Genomic DNA, 17876 nt, shown 5'->3' with positions numbered 1-17876 from the left:
AAAAAATCATTGTCTTTAATGAGGGCCAGGGCTGTTTCTGCAAAACCCACCACAACTTAGCTTAAAAGTTACTCAACAAGGTAATTACCCTGAAAACTTGTGAAACACTCACAAAATCCCGTTGTTTCCTCCAAAGCTATATAAAAGCTAAACTGAAAGTAGGACCCTTAAAAGTACCGTATTTTCCGCACTATAAGGCGCACCGGGTTATAGGGCGCACCCCGAAAAAATTGTTTTTGGTCCTATATTTGACATACATAAGGCGCACCTGATGATAAGGCGCTACAATGGGAACGTGAACAAAACAGTCAAGATAGTTCAGTCCAACTGATTACCCCCATAACATTCCCAAAGCTTGCAAAGAAGCAAATACGTGTCGTAGACACGTGCGGATGCGGTGTCCGTACCATGTCACTCAAATGCATCGTTCCAAATATCATTCGGAAGGTTAAAGTCTTGGGATTCAAGAAATGCCAAACATTCCTTAGTTTCTATTTTCTTTTTTGCTCGCAACTTTACTGTGCATATGACAATAAACACTTGGAATTGAGTTTAATTTTTAAAATAGACACTCCATTCCATCCATTATCTGCACCGCTTATCACAGAAACATCGAGTTCAGTCTGAAACAAGATACTGGGAAAATATATAGCCGGAGTAGCTCACCGAAGTCGTTGTGTTCAATAATAATGTGCAACCATGGTCCTCTTATATCCGTGAGTGTAGTAAATCCAGCAGAGTAAAATATTTACAAATACAGTACAGAATAGTAAAATACTGTTTTCTCTATGCTGTCAACCCAACTTGCTATTCACATTCATCTTTTTCGGCCAATTGCAGGCTTTGTTTTGCCCCTTTAGCCTATGCTAGCCTGTATATGATAAAAAGGATCCGCCCCCTTTACCTCCGAATAACTTTAGCCAATAGTGATCAATTCAACTGATGATTGACACATCTTTTTCGGGCAATTGCAGGCTTTGTTTTGCGCCTTTAGCCTATGCGAGCCTGTAAATGATAAAAAGGATCCGCCCCCTTGACCTCCGAAAAACTTTAGCCAATAGTGATCGATTCAAATGATGATTGACACATTGGTTAGCCAATGAAACGCCGGTAAATAAATCCCAGCATACACCGCGGACTACTTTGCGTTCGGGGGAAAATCGAGTCGGCGGTTGCTTGCCTCAGTTGCAAGACTTTGCGACTTAATATTGATCCATATAAAGGCGCACTGTATTATAAGGCGCATGGTCAGCTTTTGAAAAAAAATAAAGGCTTTTAGGTGCGCCTTATAGTGCGGAAAATACGGTAGCTTGTCACAGTCTTGTTCCACGGACAGACTGAGATCATTTCTTCCTCATGCCATGAGGCTCTTTAACTTCACCCGGAGGAGTAAAAGCCCACATGAAACCCCACCCCCACATTTGCATATTACCCTATTCTTATTACAGTGTGTATTTTCCGTAGCGCTATCTAAATACTCTATATCAACACTTTATATAGGGTATTTTTGTATTCTATCTTTTATTTTATTTTTCAACACAAGGATACTGCTGGAAGTGTGAATTTCCCTACGAGGATGAAAAAGTATCCATCTATCGATCTAGTTACCCGCTCGGGGTTCAATTCAATTCGAGACTTTCAAAGACTTTTGAATGCCTTTTGAAATCAAATTTAAGACCAAGTCGACCAAAAAGCACAATTGAAATGAATTAAAATATTTCTTGCATACAATACATCGTGGCTGGCACAAAAAACTTTTCATTTTTCAAAGTCGTCCTTAGTAAACCACCAACACGGTCCAAAGTAAACCACCCTGTCCCAAATTTGTATTGTGGGTAGACCGAAGACACGCATTTGCTCTGAAAGGCCCGACTGAAACCATTTCACCGTTTTGACTGTTATTGTGGTCAAGCTATGTTGCCACTAAAATAAATCGTTAAAAAGACAATTGACACATGTTACTAAATCTTTTTACTTGAAACATATATAAATCTTATTGATGTGCTCCCATTTTTAAGACTTTCAAAAATTGGATTGAAGACATTTAAATGCCAAATAAGCCCTTGTTTTAAGAATACTGTACTAAATGCCTTTTGAATTCATCCCAGTGTTGGTTAAAGCTTAACTGCATTGCTTATTATTGCGTGTCATCTTTTAGCTGCGGAAGTGCCGTTTTACTTAAAAGATCTCAACGGTTTGTTTGAACGTTGTGTGAAAATGTGCACAAAAACAAAAGTCTGGTATGACACGGATCTTCGTAGAAAGAAAGAGGGGACCAGAGGACATCAACTTCTTAGATGCTTTGTACTAGGAGCTTCGAGTTGTTTTGGAGAAAGAAGATTTCATTTCCCCCTATGTTCCGGTCCGGAGCCTTTGCTCTGAAAACGCTGGTCAACTAGTGATTCCAAGAGCCAAGAAGAAATCCGCAGGTTTGAGAGTGTTCTCCATTGGGGCCCCGGTGCTGTGGAGTGCTCTTACCCCTGAGATTCAATCTGCAACCTCAGTGAAAATGTTTAAATCCAGGCTTAAAACACACTAATATTCTAGTTTTATCGTCGCCGGCGACTTTAATCGGGCATGTTTATGGACTGTACTCCCCAAATACATTCAATACATGGACTGAGCAATCCGGGAAAATACACTGGACCGTGTGTACTGTAAGATCAAACATCCAGTTCGATCCACCATTTCTGTTTGTCCCTCACCCCCCTCATCACCCCCCCTCCGGAGGAAGCAGAGCTTATTTACAACAAAGACAGTTAAAACATGTTCTTTGTTCCTTTATCTCTTTGTTTCATTATCCTCACTGTAAAATGTGGAACTGGAGTCGTCCAATTTCGTTGTTACAATATATCCCATGTTGTAACAATGACAATAAAGGCATATTCTATTCTAGATTATGAAATATTTATATGACAATATCTGTGTATTATTTGTCATTGCTTATCCTTATCATGTGTGGTTGCTTCTCAAGGTATCTTCATTTTCCTCATGTTGAGGTTTTTGAGATTTTCCTTGCCCTCGTCATGATATCTGTAGTTTGCTATAGTTTGTGGTCTGTGCAGCCCTTTGAGACTCTCTGTGATTAAGAGCTATAAAAATAGGACTTGAGGTTTTTGAGTTTTTCCTTGCCCTCATGCAGGTTTTAAGTCAGGGGATGGTGTCATAATTATCTGTGGTATGTGCAGCCCTTTCAGACTCCTTGTGATTAAGGGCTATACAAATAAACATGATTTGACTTAAGACTTTCCACAGATCTGCGGGATCCCTGCTTTTGGAAAAAAGATGTATGAAATGTAGACTTTGTCGGTTGTTGTGACATTTTCTATCTGACAAGAATCTGACGACATCTCGCATTCTCTGGCAAGCAGGAATTTAGAAAAAAAAGTATTCTTGGGGGCTTCTGTGACTGAATAGCAATCATTCCTCTGCTCCACAGCCAGAAGCTCCATAAGAATCGGACACAAAAATGGAATGCTGCAGACACTACGCTGCAAGCATTGCAAGCAAAAACAAAAGAAAATATACCTGATATTAGAGTGACTTATTTTAGATAGTTTGGGAAAAGCCGTCGCCATGACAACACGCGAGTCGGAGATCAGCTGATGTGATGGACAGCAGAGTGTTTGTATTATCGCACAAAACGCGCACACAAACCTATCCCTCGTGTACGGACTGTGTCATTGGAAATGAGGCGAGGAAGAAGAAGGCGCCCCGCAGCTGTTTGAAAACATCTCCAAGATTTTGCAGATGTGAACGCACAAAGCAACACAACCGAAGGACTTTCCACAGCCAATTGCGGCCAGAAAAAGAGTTAAGTGTGTGAAAGTTTGATATCGTGCCTGAAAGGAAAAAAAAAAAAACAACAACAAAAACTTCCAATCCGCACCTTCCATTTACTTACCATGAAAACTAATACCTATACATAGGAAATACTGAAAAATACAAATCAGCTCTCCTACTTCCTCTGCATTCACCCAGTAACTCCACTTGACCAACCCAACTCATGTTACACCAAAGGTAAAACAAAATTCAGTTCTTCTTTATATTGAAAAATAATAATAATAATAATATCCTTTGTATTGTCATTCTTTGTAACAATGTACACAGAACGAAATGAATTATATGCACGTATATTCTATATGAATATTATTTCTCATACTCTACTCTCGCAGCACAGGGCCCACTGTGTTTAAAGGCGCAGTTTCCGTAACGGCTTCTATTTCTGTATTTAACACGACACAGGGCGCACCCCACTATAGTGTTTATCCACAGCAGACGTCAGACACTCAGCTAACAGTAGCGCTAGCTCAATTGAGTGTCTTTGAGGTGACTCGAGGGCTGCCGAATGATTTCAGATACGCGTCGCCGTCTTCTGTCTTCATCAAAAAGAATATTATAAAATGCCAAATCAAGCTTAGAACCTTGCCGGTTCTCACAATCCACCGCACAGCAAGAAACCAATACGGTAAATAGTCCTAGTTGTCGTGGTTATTGATATTTGTTTCCACTCAACTGCTAATTCAACTGCTGTGCGCTCAGGTCTTTCCATGGATTGCAAAGGGTCCATTTTTTCGGTCTTCGTTTTTAAGGTTTTGTAATACATAAATCTAACACATGAGGTCGCTATAGATGACCTTTTCTCTTTATTTTCTGTTACTTTGGCGAGAGGCATGACTAGAACACCTGTCGTTTTATTCAATGTTCAATGTTTAATGGGCAGGATTGGCTCAGGAGGTAGAGCGCTCGCCTTGGGATCAAGAGGTCGCAGGTTTGATACCTGGCTCCTGCATGTTATATGTCCAAGTGTCCTTGGGCAAGCGCTTTGGGAGGTCTTCATTGACTTGGAAAGCGCTATAGAAATGCAGACCATTATTTTGTTATTTTAGGGTTTTTGTCAAATATACTGGGGTTTTGGAGCTCATTGCCATAGGTTTCTATTCTCCACTATACAGCAATTTCACTCTGCGATCCCCGCCTCACAACAGATTAATGCTGTATCCTGGGGTTTATTGTATGTATATCACGGAAGCTGATTCTAAACAGATAACCACTACAGTACACTTTCATATTTATGTCACACAATACAACAAAGACGAGCGCTAACAAATGACATCCTGCGTCCGTTGCATAAACATCACTGAAGCAGATTTCCGTGGTTCCTGCACACGTTCCTCCCTACACCTTTTAGAAACGCAGTTATCTACTCAAACTTTATTTATTTGCCCCGCGACCCTACTGATGATAAGTGGTGCAGATAACGAATGAATGAATGTATTTACTTGTCACAAGAACACACCAGCATGAACAGGCAAGTCAAGTTCTGATACCCCGTTTGGGTGCCAATTTGCAGACTATTTTTCAGTACCAGTATTTGAAACTCTGGCCTTGGTACAAGTTTTGACTTCCCCCTCGAAAAAGTACGAAGGAAAACGTTAAGAATTTCCATGAATTTTATGCATTTTGAAAGAAAATGGAACTAAAAAGACTTTTTTTAACTTTAAATATGCAGCCAAACACGAAGCAAAATAAGAGCGCTATTAACAAATACAGTTAAATAATGCAACATGGTTTTAGGATGAAATAAAAACTCCTGGAGACAAAAGCAGGGACATTTTTTTATGCGCTGTCAATGCGTGGCATACCGCTCCCACCGTCCTCCCTCCTCTCTTCCCCCTCTAAAACATTTCCTCCGCCGCGGTTATGCAACCGGCCACATCGCTGCTTAATTTGCAGCTGGAGAAGACGAGGAGAGCTGATAAGATGTGCGCTTTACGCCAATATACATTCCCCGAACCGAGCAAGACAAACATTTCATCCCCGAAAACCACACTCGCGACGCAAATACATAAAAAGACTGGACGAATACCACAACACGTAGCCAAGATGGCAAAACAGCCACACACCACAGCTCATGCAGACAAACTAAACAACACGCACACGATAGCAAGCAGTGTCACTGGCAATGTTCCCTGTCATTTCCCTTACGGGTCTGAGCGTTCACACAAAGTGGGTGAGCAACGCTTAAAACAACAGTGAGCAACGGCAATCCCAAGTGTGGCAACTAAATCATTATCAAACATGTCCAAAACTTGACATCGCCTTACATTTTGCTGAGTTTCCGGCAATGCAACATTTTTTTTCACTTTTGAATGAATTGACTCATGTATTATTGCAAAGGTTGTATGGCCTACAAACGTCATTTGTTTTTACAATTCTTTCACAAGATTTTAATTTCTTTTTATTTCCTGATATATTTTGTCGCATAATATTAACATTTGGGGGGCTTATTGAGTCAGTTGTAAGATACAGAACTGTACTTAATCACATTTTTGAGTGGAAGTACAATGTTGAAACCAAGATTCACTTGATATCATTGGAAATGATTTGAATGCAACACAAACTTTTTCTTTTCTGTGTTTTTTTTTACTTTTTTAAAAATTCCTTAAAAAAAAATCTCATTGTGTTTATTTTTTCCGAGCTGTTACTTTTTTCTTTTTGCTCTTTATTTACTTTTTTCCATTTGTTTCTTTCTTTTCTTTTTTTCTGGCTTTTACTAAATTTTTCCTTCTTTTTTCTCTTCCTTTTGTTTCTTTTTTTCTCAGCTTTTCACTACTTTTTCATTTTGGTATTTTTTTCTTTTTTGTTCTATTTCCCCCCCTTCCTTTAAGTCATTTTGTGCATAATTTTACATCATATTTGGTCATGTTGGGATTAAAGAAGCAAAAACAACCTGAAGAGCCGTCTAGGACCCGAAAGAGCCGGTTCCTTTTAGTGAGCCGAGCCGAAGAAGCCGGTTCTCGAAAAACTCTACTGACTTGACTCAACGTCGTTCTACTTCGACCTCCAATTCAAAATACTGTACCGCATTTAGAACACAACGTCGGGGGAACCCGTGTATTTTTACCTTCATGCGCTGTAACTTTGACTTGAGTCGCTTCTTAATTAGTAATTTTGAGCCCTGATTTTTGTGCGCCGGCTAGATTTTCTTGTGCGCTGAGAATGTGCGAGCAGTGCGCAATTGCACACGCGCGCAGCTTAGAGGGAACCCTGGTCACTGGTGTATAATATATCATGCAAAAACAATCCGGACATCGCCTATGTATCCTGCATACAAAGCCAAAGGGGGGGTAGTAGTAGGGGCGGGGGGGCGACCGAGGGCCCGTTCGGTGGCCACGATGAAGAACTGATCCGCCCTGCTGCCATTGAATGTCGACATCCTGCTTTGACAATGGCGACAGCAGAACAGTGGGCCAGGAAATGGCCTCCATTGTATAATCATACTAAGAAAAAGGGGCTCTCGCTCTCCAAAAATTAGCTGTTAGCCCAGGGGTCGGGAACCAACGGCTCGCGTGCCATATATGGCTCTCTTCGTGAGTACATATGGGTCAGAGATACGGTAAAAATTGCGCAATTACTTGATGTATTGTTACATGAGCTGAAACATAACAAATCGCTCAAAAGGTTTGCTCCATTATATATACACAGTAGGACACAATTTGAACTACAGTTTACAATCAGGTTTTCACAGCAACATACCCTGTTTTGACTTTAAATCACTAAAATATCCTTTACATGGAAGCTCATTAGGAAATCTATATTCATTGATGACAACACTTTATAATGGAAAGCCATTGAACAAACTTTAAAACACCCAAGCTCATTAGGAAATCTATGTTCATTGATGAGACACTTTATGATGGAAAGCCATTGAACAAACTTTAAAACACCTAACAGCTTTAGAGAAGCATCAAGAGCAGGCATGTTCATAATCCGGGCTGGGGGCCAGTTACGGCCCGTGATGAAATTTTGATTGGCCTGCAGCCTCTTTCATTCAATTAATAATACGTGGCCCGCCAGTAATATTGACCGCATTATAAAATAAAATTGTAGTAAAAAAAATAAACATTAAAACCCCATTTCACTAGATGATGGCCGTAGCGCTTTGGCGACCTCGCCCTTGGTTTTCGAATTTGAAGCGGTATATTTTTATTGAAAATGAGACACAGGCTCTGGCATTAGTTTTTTCATGAATTTGATCAAATCCTCAAACATCTCACAGTGAAACAAAATGTGGTGAAGAATTAACTTTCGTCTAGAGAGCGGGTTTGGCGCTTTTGTTGAATTTTGTCATAAAATATATGCTTGATTCCTGTTGAAACCAATGTTTAGCAATTGTGTCCAACTGATAAATCATTGTGTGGCTGCAACAACTAATCAATAAAATGGATTATTAAAAGCGTTGCCAATTCATTTACCTCATTGTTTGGTCGTGTTCCACAATTTTTGTCACCAAGCGCGTCAAATTAATGTGAATAAGTGCATTGTTTCTCATTGTGAAGTCGTAGTGTTGTAGTACCACTTTGATCAGGCAAAGGGCGCCTTGAAAGTATCTCACTTTTCTTAAAATCATTTTTTGTTGAACATTCCACGCTCTAGGGAAGGAAGGGGTCTCTGAACATTCCATCATTACAAACCAAGTTGAGAAAAATGCAAGAAAAGTAATAATTATGACATGTTTATCTTAACACAAGGATTCTAACGCACATTATAGATAATTTGCACATTGAGAAAGTTTATCATATTTAAATATTTAACAAAAAAAAACTGCCCCAAATCATTGCAAATCCAGTAATACACTAACATAAAACCTCGTGTATAATGCCAACCGTCTTACTTAGGTTAAAAAAAATGTCTGAAATAGGAATACATTTGATAGACAAAATAATATAGATAATAGAGTTTTGTTGATATTTTTTACAGGAGATTCCACAAACTAAATCCCAATTTATGGGTTTCATAAAGCAAATGAACAACTAAATGTAAAATGCAAAAAATGCAATCTGGCTATCTTGTTATCTTCCTTCATTTTTAGCTATTTAGCAAGCTATCTAGCTAGTTTTTTTTTTTTTTTGCCATGCAATCTAGCTAACGTTTTTTTTTGTTGGCGATTTATGAGGCAGGTTTTGGCCGCTTTTCAAGCTATCTAGATTTTTTTTTTTTAGCTTTCTTTTAGTTTTTACATAACTTTTAAGCTATTTATTTAGCTATTTAAGCAAGCTATCTACCTAGTTTTTTTAGGCATGCAATCTAGCTAACATTTTATATTTTTGGCAATTTATCTAGCTATATTTTGGCTGCTTTTCAAACGATCTATCTAGCTTTTTTGTTTAGCTTTCTTTTAGTTTTTTACCTAACCTTTAAGCTATTTATTTAGCTATTCAAGCAAGCTATCTAGCTAGTTTTTTTTGGGCATGCAATCTAGCTAACATTTTATATTTTTGGCCATTTATCAAGCTAGATTTTGGCCGCTTTTCGAGCTACCCATCTAGCTTTTTCTTTAGCTTTCTTTTAGTTTTTTTTACATAACTTTTAAGCTATTCATTTAGCTATTTAAGCAAGCTATCCAGCTATTTTTTGGCATGCAATCTAGCTAACATTTTATATTTTTGGTAATTTATCAAGCTATATTTTGGCCGCTTTTCAAGTGATCTAGCTTTTTTTTTGCCTTCTTTTAGTTGTTTATCTAACTTTTAAGCTATTTTTTTTTAGCTATTTAAGCAAGCTATCTAGCTATTTTTTTGGGCATGCAATCTAGCTAACATTTTATATTTTTGGCAATTTATCAAGCTAGATTTTGGCTGCTTTTCAAGCGATCTATCTAGCTTTTTTTTAGCTTTCTTTTAGTTTTTTACCTAATTTTTAAGCTATTTCTTTAGCTATTTAGCAAGCCATCGAGCTAAGTTGCTCTCGAACCGGATGCCTTTTGCGCCAATTAGTAACTAAAAGTAGCTCTGGGCTTGAAAAGGTTCGGAGACCCCTGAGATCCAGGGTTAAAGAAGTAAGGGTCTCACCTGGTCACAGCCAGCGTTGACGAGTTCCTGCAGCATTTGCCGGTTGACCTCGCCGGCGTGATGCCCGGACGAGGGTCCCGACTCGTTGGCGAAAGGCAGAAGCGACCTCCGGATCTCGCGCAAGGCGCTCTGGTAATCGTTGAACTTCTGGGGCGGCCGCACGGGCTGCTGTCGGCCGGCCGCGTCCTTGCCCCCCTTGCGGTCCTGGGCGCTCTCGGACCTCTGGCCGCCCCCGTGCAGGGCCTGGCTCACCAGCTTGGCCGGCTGCTTCAGGCCCTCCTTGATCTCCTGCAGCCTCTGGCGCGTGTTGCCCATGTAGGGAGCCGCCGGGAAGGTCTTGGGCCTCATGACGGCGAGCCCGGAGCTCAGGCGGCACAGATAACGAAGACTCTTCCTACGGAAGATCTCAGATGGCTCTCCCTTGTTCGTTGGTCCGAGGAACCCTCGTAAAAGCGGTTTACAGGCGCTCCATCGTGTGGCTTTCAAGGCTCGGGTTCCAGCTTATCCCAGGAAACGCAGCCGTGAGCGAGGGCGCCACCGAGCCCAATCATGACGCTGCCCATCCGCTCCTACGGAAGAAACAAGGGCGGTGAGATGTTGGAATTTTGTTTGGTTGGCTGCCCAAAGAAGGTGAGGGGAAAGAAAATATGTGACACGAAAGCCGTGGGACAAGAATCCGTCTTGATAAAGATGGCAAAGGATGGAATGGCAAGTGCCCATGGAATGCCGAATGTCTGCATTTGGTCATTCACGTTCCCGGAGCGTTTATTTGTCTGTTGCCGCATTCTTACAGGAACTACCCGTAAAACGTGGCCAGAAAAAGAACTTCTTTCTATCATATTACCGTATTTTCTGCACTATACGGCGTACCTCAAGAAAATAGTCTTTTGTCATATATTTATCATACATAAGGCGCACCGGACTATAAGGTGCTATGGGGTTACTGCGCTAATGGGAATGTCAACAAAACAGTCCGATAGGTCAGTCAAACTTTATCAATAGATTACAAACCAGCTTTTTGACAACTCCATTGACTTCCTAAAATATTTTCTCCGAGCATAGGTATTTCCCCAGACACATTTTTAGACAATCTTCGTTCCAATAGTCATTGTACTGACTTGCTGCTCTCTGTTCAACAACCCACTGACTCAATGTCGATCCATATACTAGGCGCACCATAAAATAAGGCGCATGGTCAGCTTTTGAAAAAAATTGAAGGGTTTCATGTGTGCCTTGTAGTGCACAACACATGTTTATCCTCGAGTGCCACGTTGTAATCAATGACAATAAAAACAATTCTAATAAAGGTGAGTGAACAACTTAAAAAGATGATCAAATTGCAGTTTTTTTTTTTCAAATGACCGTATTTATTCGTTTATAAGGCGCACTCGTGTATAACGCTCACCGCTCATTTCTAATTTCGAAAAAGAGCAACATTTTGTTGAATATGTGCCCCGTGACTAAAATTCCTTATTAACAATATCAACACAATACCAAAATAACATTTTCAAATTATTTCATGTCCTTCAAAGTCCGATTCATCATCAGATACACCCAAGAGTTGCTGTCCTTTTCACGCTTTTTTTGCGTTTATTTGTATCTTTCGGGCGACTTTTTGTGTGCTCCGTTCTCTAACATTCTTCTCTGGCACCGTGCGTAAAAATAGTGTGATAATGAAAAATAAAGGCCTATCCATATATCACCTATATTACTGATGGTCTGGCGCAGTGTTTTGGGCCAAAACAGATTTTTTTTATTGAAAAATAAAATGACAATCCTGCAGGACACCACCAGCTAAAAACGTGAAAATAAAATTGCTAATATTAACAATAGAAGTGATTTTTGATGTTAAAAAATGAGGTAGTATTAAAACGTCTTTAAAAGGAATCAAATATACACAAAGAATAAAGTATTTTGTATTCTCTCATATTTTTCCTCATTACATGTAAAACTGCTGTCACAGTCTTGTTCCACGGACAGACAGAGATCATTTCTTCCTCATGCCATGAGGCTCTGTAACTCCACCCGGGGGAGTAAAAGCCCACATTAAACCCCACCCCAACATTTGCATATTACCCTTTTTTTATGACAGTGTGTATTTTCCGTAGCACTATTTAAATACTCCTTATCAACACGTTATATTGGGTATTTTTGTATTCTATATCTTTCTTTTATTATTTTATTTTTCAACACAACGATACAGCTGGAAGTGTGAATTTCCTTGCGGGGATGAATAAAGCATCTATCTAAAAAAGCATGCATCCAAAATTGGCTCATCTCTAAGCACAAGGCAATCAGCTACCTGCTGCCGCTTAAGGCACAGAAGAGTACTACATCATGACTCTGCCAGGCGCTAGACCGCACAGGCACACTGTACAGTTTCCTCTATGTGTTTACTTTCTTAAATGCTGAACACAGATAAACGGCAATCCTTAATGAGCCAGCGAAAGTGCGCTCTTGCTCCCTTGATGGCTCAAAATATCATTTCTTTACAAATAAGAGAATGAAACTAAAAAAAAGGAAAGCAACATTTTCAGCATCAATGTTTGATATTAAACCCAAATGACCATTTAGTGGTCAAAATGTTGATTACATCTACTACAGACAGAAATTACAGGAGGAATAACACAACAATTGGATAACTATCCACAGAGTACAGCTTTTGTAATAAAACGGCCTCGCGACAAGTATTCGGCCCCCACGCCGTCGCAACCCGGGATCGATTCTCGTTGCATCCAATGTTTTGCGATTTTGGTCAATGATATATTTCACCGATCCACAATTGCACAAATACTGTAAAATACTACTTATGTATAGGCGCATCAGAACTTTTGAGTTCTTTTTTTTACTTAGGTATAAAAAAATGCGCCTTATACACACATAAATACAGACTTTTTAAAGACCCTCTTCACACATGAATTTTAACAAAAGCAACACATCTGTAATATGCAATCATCTGCATAGACAATAAACATTCCAATTCACACTCTTCCTCCTGTCGCCTCACGGGATTTCCCAAATCACGAAGGAACATCTTTGATTCTTCGTCCGCCCGAAAATAAACCGAAGAAAACGCGGCCGGCCTGAAAATAGGAATGATGAGCAGCTGGACACGGCTGCTCAAAATATTAACACGCTGATCTTAAATAGTCTGGACCGCAATACATTCCAAGCCCTCCATGTTAGACCCTGCAGAAATAAATTGAAAACACTGAGAAAAAAATTGCAGGGGGGGCTTTAAAATGGTTTCTTCTCTTATAATGTAAGAGTCAGAAATCGTATTGTATCCTGGCAGACAGCGACTGGATTCTTTCATGAACTTCAATCCACTAGCAGATATAACTATTTTATATATTACATAGGGTAGCACGGTGGAGCAGTGGTTAGCGAGGTGTGTGGCACAGTTCTGCGGTCATGAGATCCAACCTCCTGTGTGGAGTTTGCATGTTCTCCCCGTGCATGCGTGGACACTCCAGTTTCCTCCCACATTCCAAAAACATGCATTTCAGGTAAATTGGCCGGTCCAAATTGTCCCTGGGTGTGAATAATAGAGTGGGTTGTCTGTCTCTGTGTGCCCTGCCACTAACTGGCAAGCGGTTGAGGGTGTCCCCTGCCCACTGAAGCCCGAAGATAGCTGGGATGAGCTCCAGCACCCCCGCGACCCTAATGAGGATAAGCGGTGCAGATAATGGATGGATATCTTTCCCTATATATATAGATATATAGTTTCCAAATTTAGATTGACGACATTTTAATGCCAATGAAGGCCTCATCTTTGAAATAAGGATTTCAATTCCTTCTAAGACTTTTCAAAAAGAAGCCTGCACCAAAACATTTCTGAAAACATAATGAAAAATATACATTCCTTAACTGTGTTTTTTTGGGAAAAATATATAAACATATGCATATTTTTCTAAGACTTTCAAAATTTAAATTGACGACATTTTAATGCCAATGAAGGCCTCATCTTTGAAATAAGGATTTCAATGCTTTCTAAGACTTTTCAAAAAGAAGCCTTGCACCGAAACATTTTATAAAAATAATGAAAAATCGACATTCCTTAACGGTGTTTCTTTTGAAAAATATATAAACATAAGCATATTTTTTTTAATATAATTGTAAAAGGGCAGCACGGCGGCGCAGTGGATAGCGTGTGTGTGTGTGTGGCACAGTTCTGAGGTTGTGAGATCAAACCTCCTGTGTGGAGTTTGCATGTTCTTCCCGAGCTTGCATCGGTTTCCTCCCCATTCCAAAAACATAAATGTCAGGTGAATTGGCCAGTCCAAATTGTCCCTAGGTCTGAATGAGCGAGTGAGTTGTCTGTCCCTGTGTGGCGAGTAGTTCAGTGTGTCCCCTGCCCACTACCCGAAGACGGCTGGGATGGGCTCCAGCACCCCCGCGACCCTACTGAGGATAAGCGCTGCAGATAATGAATGGATGGATGACAGATTCCTTCACTTCAAAAATACTCCCTACACAATTATGAAAAAGCCATGACGACACAAGACTAAAGCATTCCACAACTTTTTTTTGCCTATTCATCCTGATATTCTCTTATGTCTTTTCCCTTCAAAGTCTTTATATGACGTTTTAACCTGGAGTGCCATGTCTAATCTCGTTGCAAGCAATATTTCACAACGTCGATATCAATGACAATAAAGACAATACGAAAAACTACACACAGTCGAATTGTAACGGGAAAATGACCAGCTCACTTATTTAAATCATAAAAAAAGTAAATGATGTAGTGTGAGAATTTACTCTCAAACTAAAAACAACAGTTTAAGCTAGGTTGCTAACTAGCATCCCCCCTCCGTCTCCCCCTCCCGTCCCCTTCACGCAGGACGATGGAAAAAAATGTGGAAACCGCAGTTTGCTTCCCTTTGGGGTCGTTTCTTCTATATTTTGAAAAACAAACAAACTGAACAGTCATTTATTGAAGTGGTCCAGAATCGCCATTTTGTAACTTTTACCCGAGAAGAGAAGACCACTACATGGGGAACGGCGACAGAAGCCCCCTCCCTTCAAAAAGTACAGTCGACTTACCATGTGATGGCCAAGCGGCGATTAAAATGCTTCTCGCTGTGTTCCGCTGGCTTTTCGTCGTCCTCAGAACAGATATAAAGGGAAAGAAGGGGGCGAAGTGATGGTAGCAGCCTCCATTTTCTTCAACAGGCTGAAAGTTAAAAAAAAAAAAAAAAAGTTGGACACTCGCTGCATTGTTAACATTCCAGAGGTCACGTGACGGCACCGACGCGCGTCACTGCAGCGCAGGGCGAAGATCGTCTACGCGGGAGGGACGCGCGCTCGTGAAATACCTGTGGACCACAGGTGGGTGGAGGACCTCGTGGGCGTCACAGGACCCCCATATTCAACCCCGGCACCTCCGAAATTGATAGCTTTTTTAAAACTCTCTCAATAAAGGACAGAAAACTCTAAAATATGCTGAAAAACACTAGATTTCTAAAGTCAAGTTATGTTTTTTGTATAGAACCGAATCACAAGAACTCTCAAAGGGCTCCATAGACTACAGACTATTATTTTACCACCCCCTGATCCAAAACCAACATAAGGATAAGGAAAAACTCAAAAACCTCAGCAAGACGAAATTTAAAAAACCTTGAGAAAGGGTAAATGCCACTTCCAGGATGGCTGGGGCAAGAAAAAGGCAAAAAAAGAAAGCAAGGAAGCAGCAATGCAGGGAGGGAGAGAAAGGAAGGAAGCAACAAAGCAGGGAGGGAGAGGAAGGAGAAGGAAGGAAAAGAAAGAACAAACGAAAGAACAAAAATAAAATTTGCACAAAAGAAAAAGGAAAAAAGAAAGCAAATGAAGTAAAACAGAAAAAAAGAAAGAACATTTAAAAACAATCAAAAAGAAAAACGGCAATTAAAAAAAAGGAAAGTACAAAAACGAAAAAGAAAGAAAAAGGGAAATTACATATGTTTTTATGTTTTTCTTTTGGCGCGACATTAGGTAGGATTCAGAGCCTGAGTGTTAACAAAAGTAAATCATTAAACAAACACAATATTGATTTGAATAAGCAAAAAGACGTGAACTATCTAGTAAACATGCTTTTTTTTTAATACTCGGAGATTGCTAAAGTAAAATTAAAAAATAATAATAAAAAAAGTCAACTACACAACGTTACTGCTTTGAAAGGGTCCAGACCATTTGATTCCTCTATTTAACGTCAATGGCTTAATAACCTAAAAACTACATTACCCAGAACGCCACATTGTTACTGAGCATGCGCGAAGTTTCCCGTTGACATGGTTCACTTGCGAAAGTTCCCACCAGTCCCGCGGACCCCGTTACGTAACGGCGTTACTCCAAAAACTGGTTATGTATCACAATATGTTTAATTGTTTTAAGAAATTTAAGAATGAAATTCTCATTTTGATGTCATTTTTATTTTGGAGTTGGGGGAGGAAAGGTGCATCATGTGACCTGGGCAACAAAAAGAACGCAATAAAACGCAACACGCAGTTGTAAAAATAAAATGGGAACTTTTTGAAAACGTCAAGAAAATCGCATTAATTCAGTTTAAGTTTGAATTCCGTGCAGGTATTTTGAACTTTATACCTTATTCACTATGTTTAGTGTACTGTTACCCAATGTTAAATCTATGCGCATACTTACTTGAGTAACTGCCTTAATGTAGCCTAATGAAATAAAGTAAGCGTACAGTTTATTCTTCACAAATCCACTCAAGTAAAAAGTGTAGTGATTTAAAAATACTCCCAAAAGTACAAAATGACACAAAACTTGCTCAAGTTAATGTAACTCGTTACTAATATTGCACTCATTTCTGTTGTTTGTGTTTATTTTTGTGGTTCGGCATGAAAAAGGAAGGTTTGTCTGTTTCTATTTGCAGTATTCAAAGATAATGGCCTGGCTCTCTACTTGGGGTGAGGTTGTCAGAGCCGTGGTTTGTTGAAAAAGCACTAAGGAGCCACTAGGGAGCGCCAAAAGAGCTGCACGCAACCCTAGAGCGGCTTGTACACGACATTTATCAATTTTGTTGGTATTTATTGGTGATTTCTTGACGTAAAACCTCGCTAAAAACACTCCCAAAAGCCTATAGAACAAATGTGTCAATTTTTACAAAAATCAGTTCAGCCGTTTCAGAGCATATAGGCCACGTACGAAGACGCACTTGCGCAAAATCAGGATTCATATAAATTTAGATTCAGATAGATTAGCTTTAGATTTTGTAGAATGTTAGCGGTCATATTTTCTTAGTAATTCTGTATGTTTGTTGTATTACTATAGTTATATTTTTGTACTCATTTCTACAATAGCATTTTCATAGAATTTCCATAGTAGTTTTTTGTAGTATATCTGTAGTAGTTTTGTAGTAGTCATAATGTTGTATTTCTGTCATAATACTTCTGTATATCTGCAGTATTTTTGTAGTATTTCCACACTAGTATCTTTGTCGTATTTTAGTATGTTTTAATATAACTGTTGTCGTATTCTTGTAGTATTTCTGTTCGAATGTTTTTGTATAATAGTATTATCCATCCATCCCCCACCTGCGCCGCTTATCTTCAGTAGGGTCGAGGGTATAAGAGTATTACTGTAGTAGTATTTCTATAGTATTTTTTTCCTTTTTAGAATGAAGACAAAATAATATACGAGGTCCCTGGTTTGAAGCACTAAATTTGAATTTAATAGTTTTGTTGTATTTCTGTAGTATTATTTTGGTTGCAGACACACAAATCGACTATGGGGGACAAAAGATGTTTTTATTATTAGTACTATAATTACTTTTATATATACGATGTTGAAAAAAATCTCCAGCAAGCAAGGGATTACAAATATTGTATTTAGTTTCAATGTTCAAATCAAATGGGTTGTCACAATATGTTAACCCATTTTGTAACAATGACAATAAAGGTAGATTCTATTCTATTTACCAGACGGTCAGCTGATCGTCCTGTCGTTGCTCAAAACCACCGCTAGAGTGCGCTAAAACCCACATACTAGAACCCCGTGCAATTCCTTTAATATTGAGTGTAT

At 39.4% G+C, this 17876-nt stretch overlaps 1 protein-coding gene across 1 annotated transcript in view; it reads right to left on the bottom strand.

Annotated features, from left to right (window-relative positions):
• The window catches only part of lats2 (large tumor suppressor kinase 2), a 35669-nt gene extending 17793 nt beyond the window's left edge, over nucleotides 1–17876 (bottom strand). Inside the window, exons 1-3 of the mRNA XM_088353124.1 lie at nucleotides 17774–17876; nucleotides 14901–15030; nucleotides 9855–10423 (exon numbers count right to left, since the gene is read on the bottom strand). Of these exons, the coding sequence (XP_088209250.1) occupies nucleotides 9855–10202 (348 nt within the window). The 5' untranslated portion in view covers nucleotides 10203–10423; nucleotides 14901–15030; nucleotides 17774–17876. The remainder of the gene's footprint in view (nucleotides 1–9854; nucleotides 10424–14900; nucleotides 15031–17773) is intronic.

Source organism: Urocampus carinirostris, chromosome 14, assembly GCF_059441175.1.
Source record: "Urocampus carinirostris isolate Australia breed hairy pipefish chromosome 14, RoL_Ucar_1.0, whole genome shotgun sequence".
Taxonomy (NCBI): Eukaryota; Metazoa; Chordata; class Actinopteri; order Syngnathiformes; family Syngnathidae; genus Urocampus; species Urocampus carinirostris.
The sequence above is the reverse complement of the archived record's forward strand: the minus strand, read 5'-3'. Positions and strand labels throughout refer to the sequence as shown.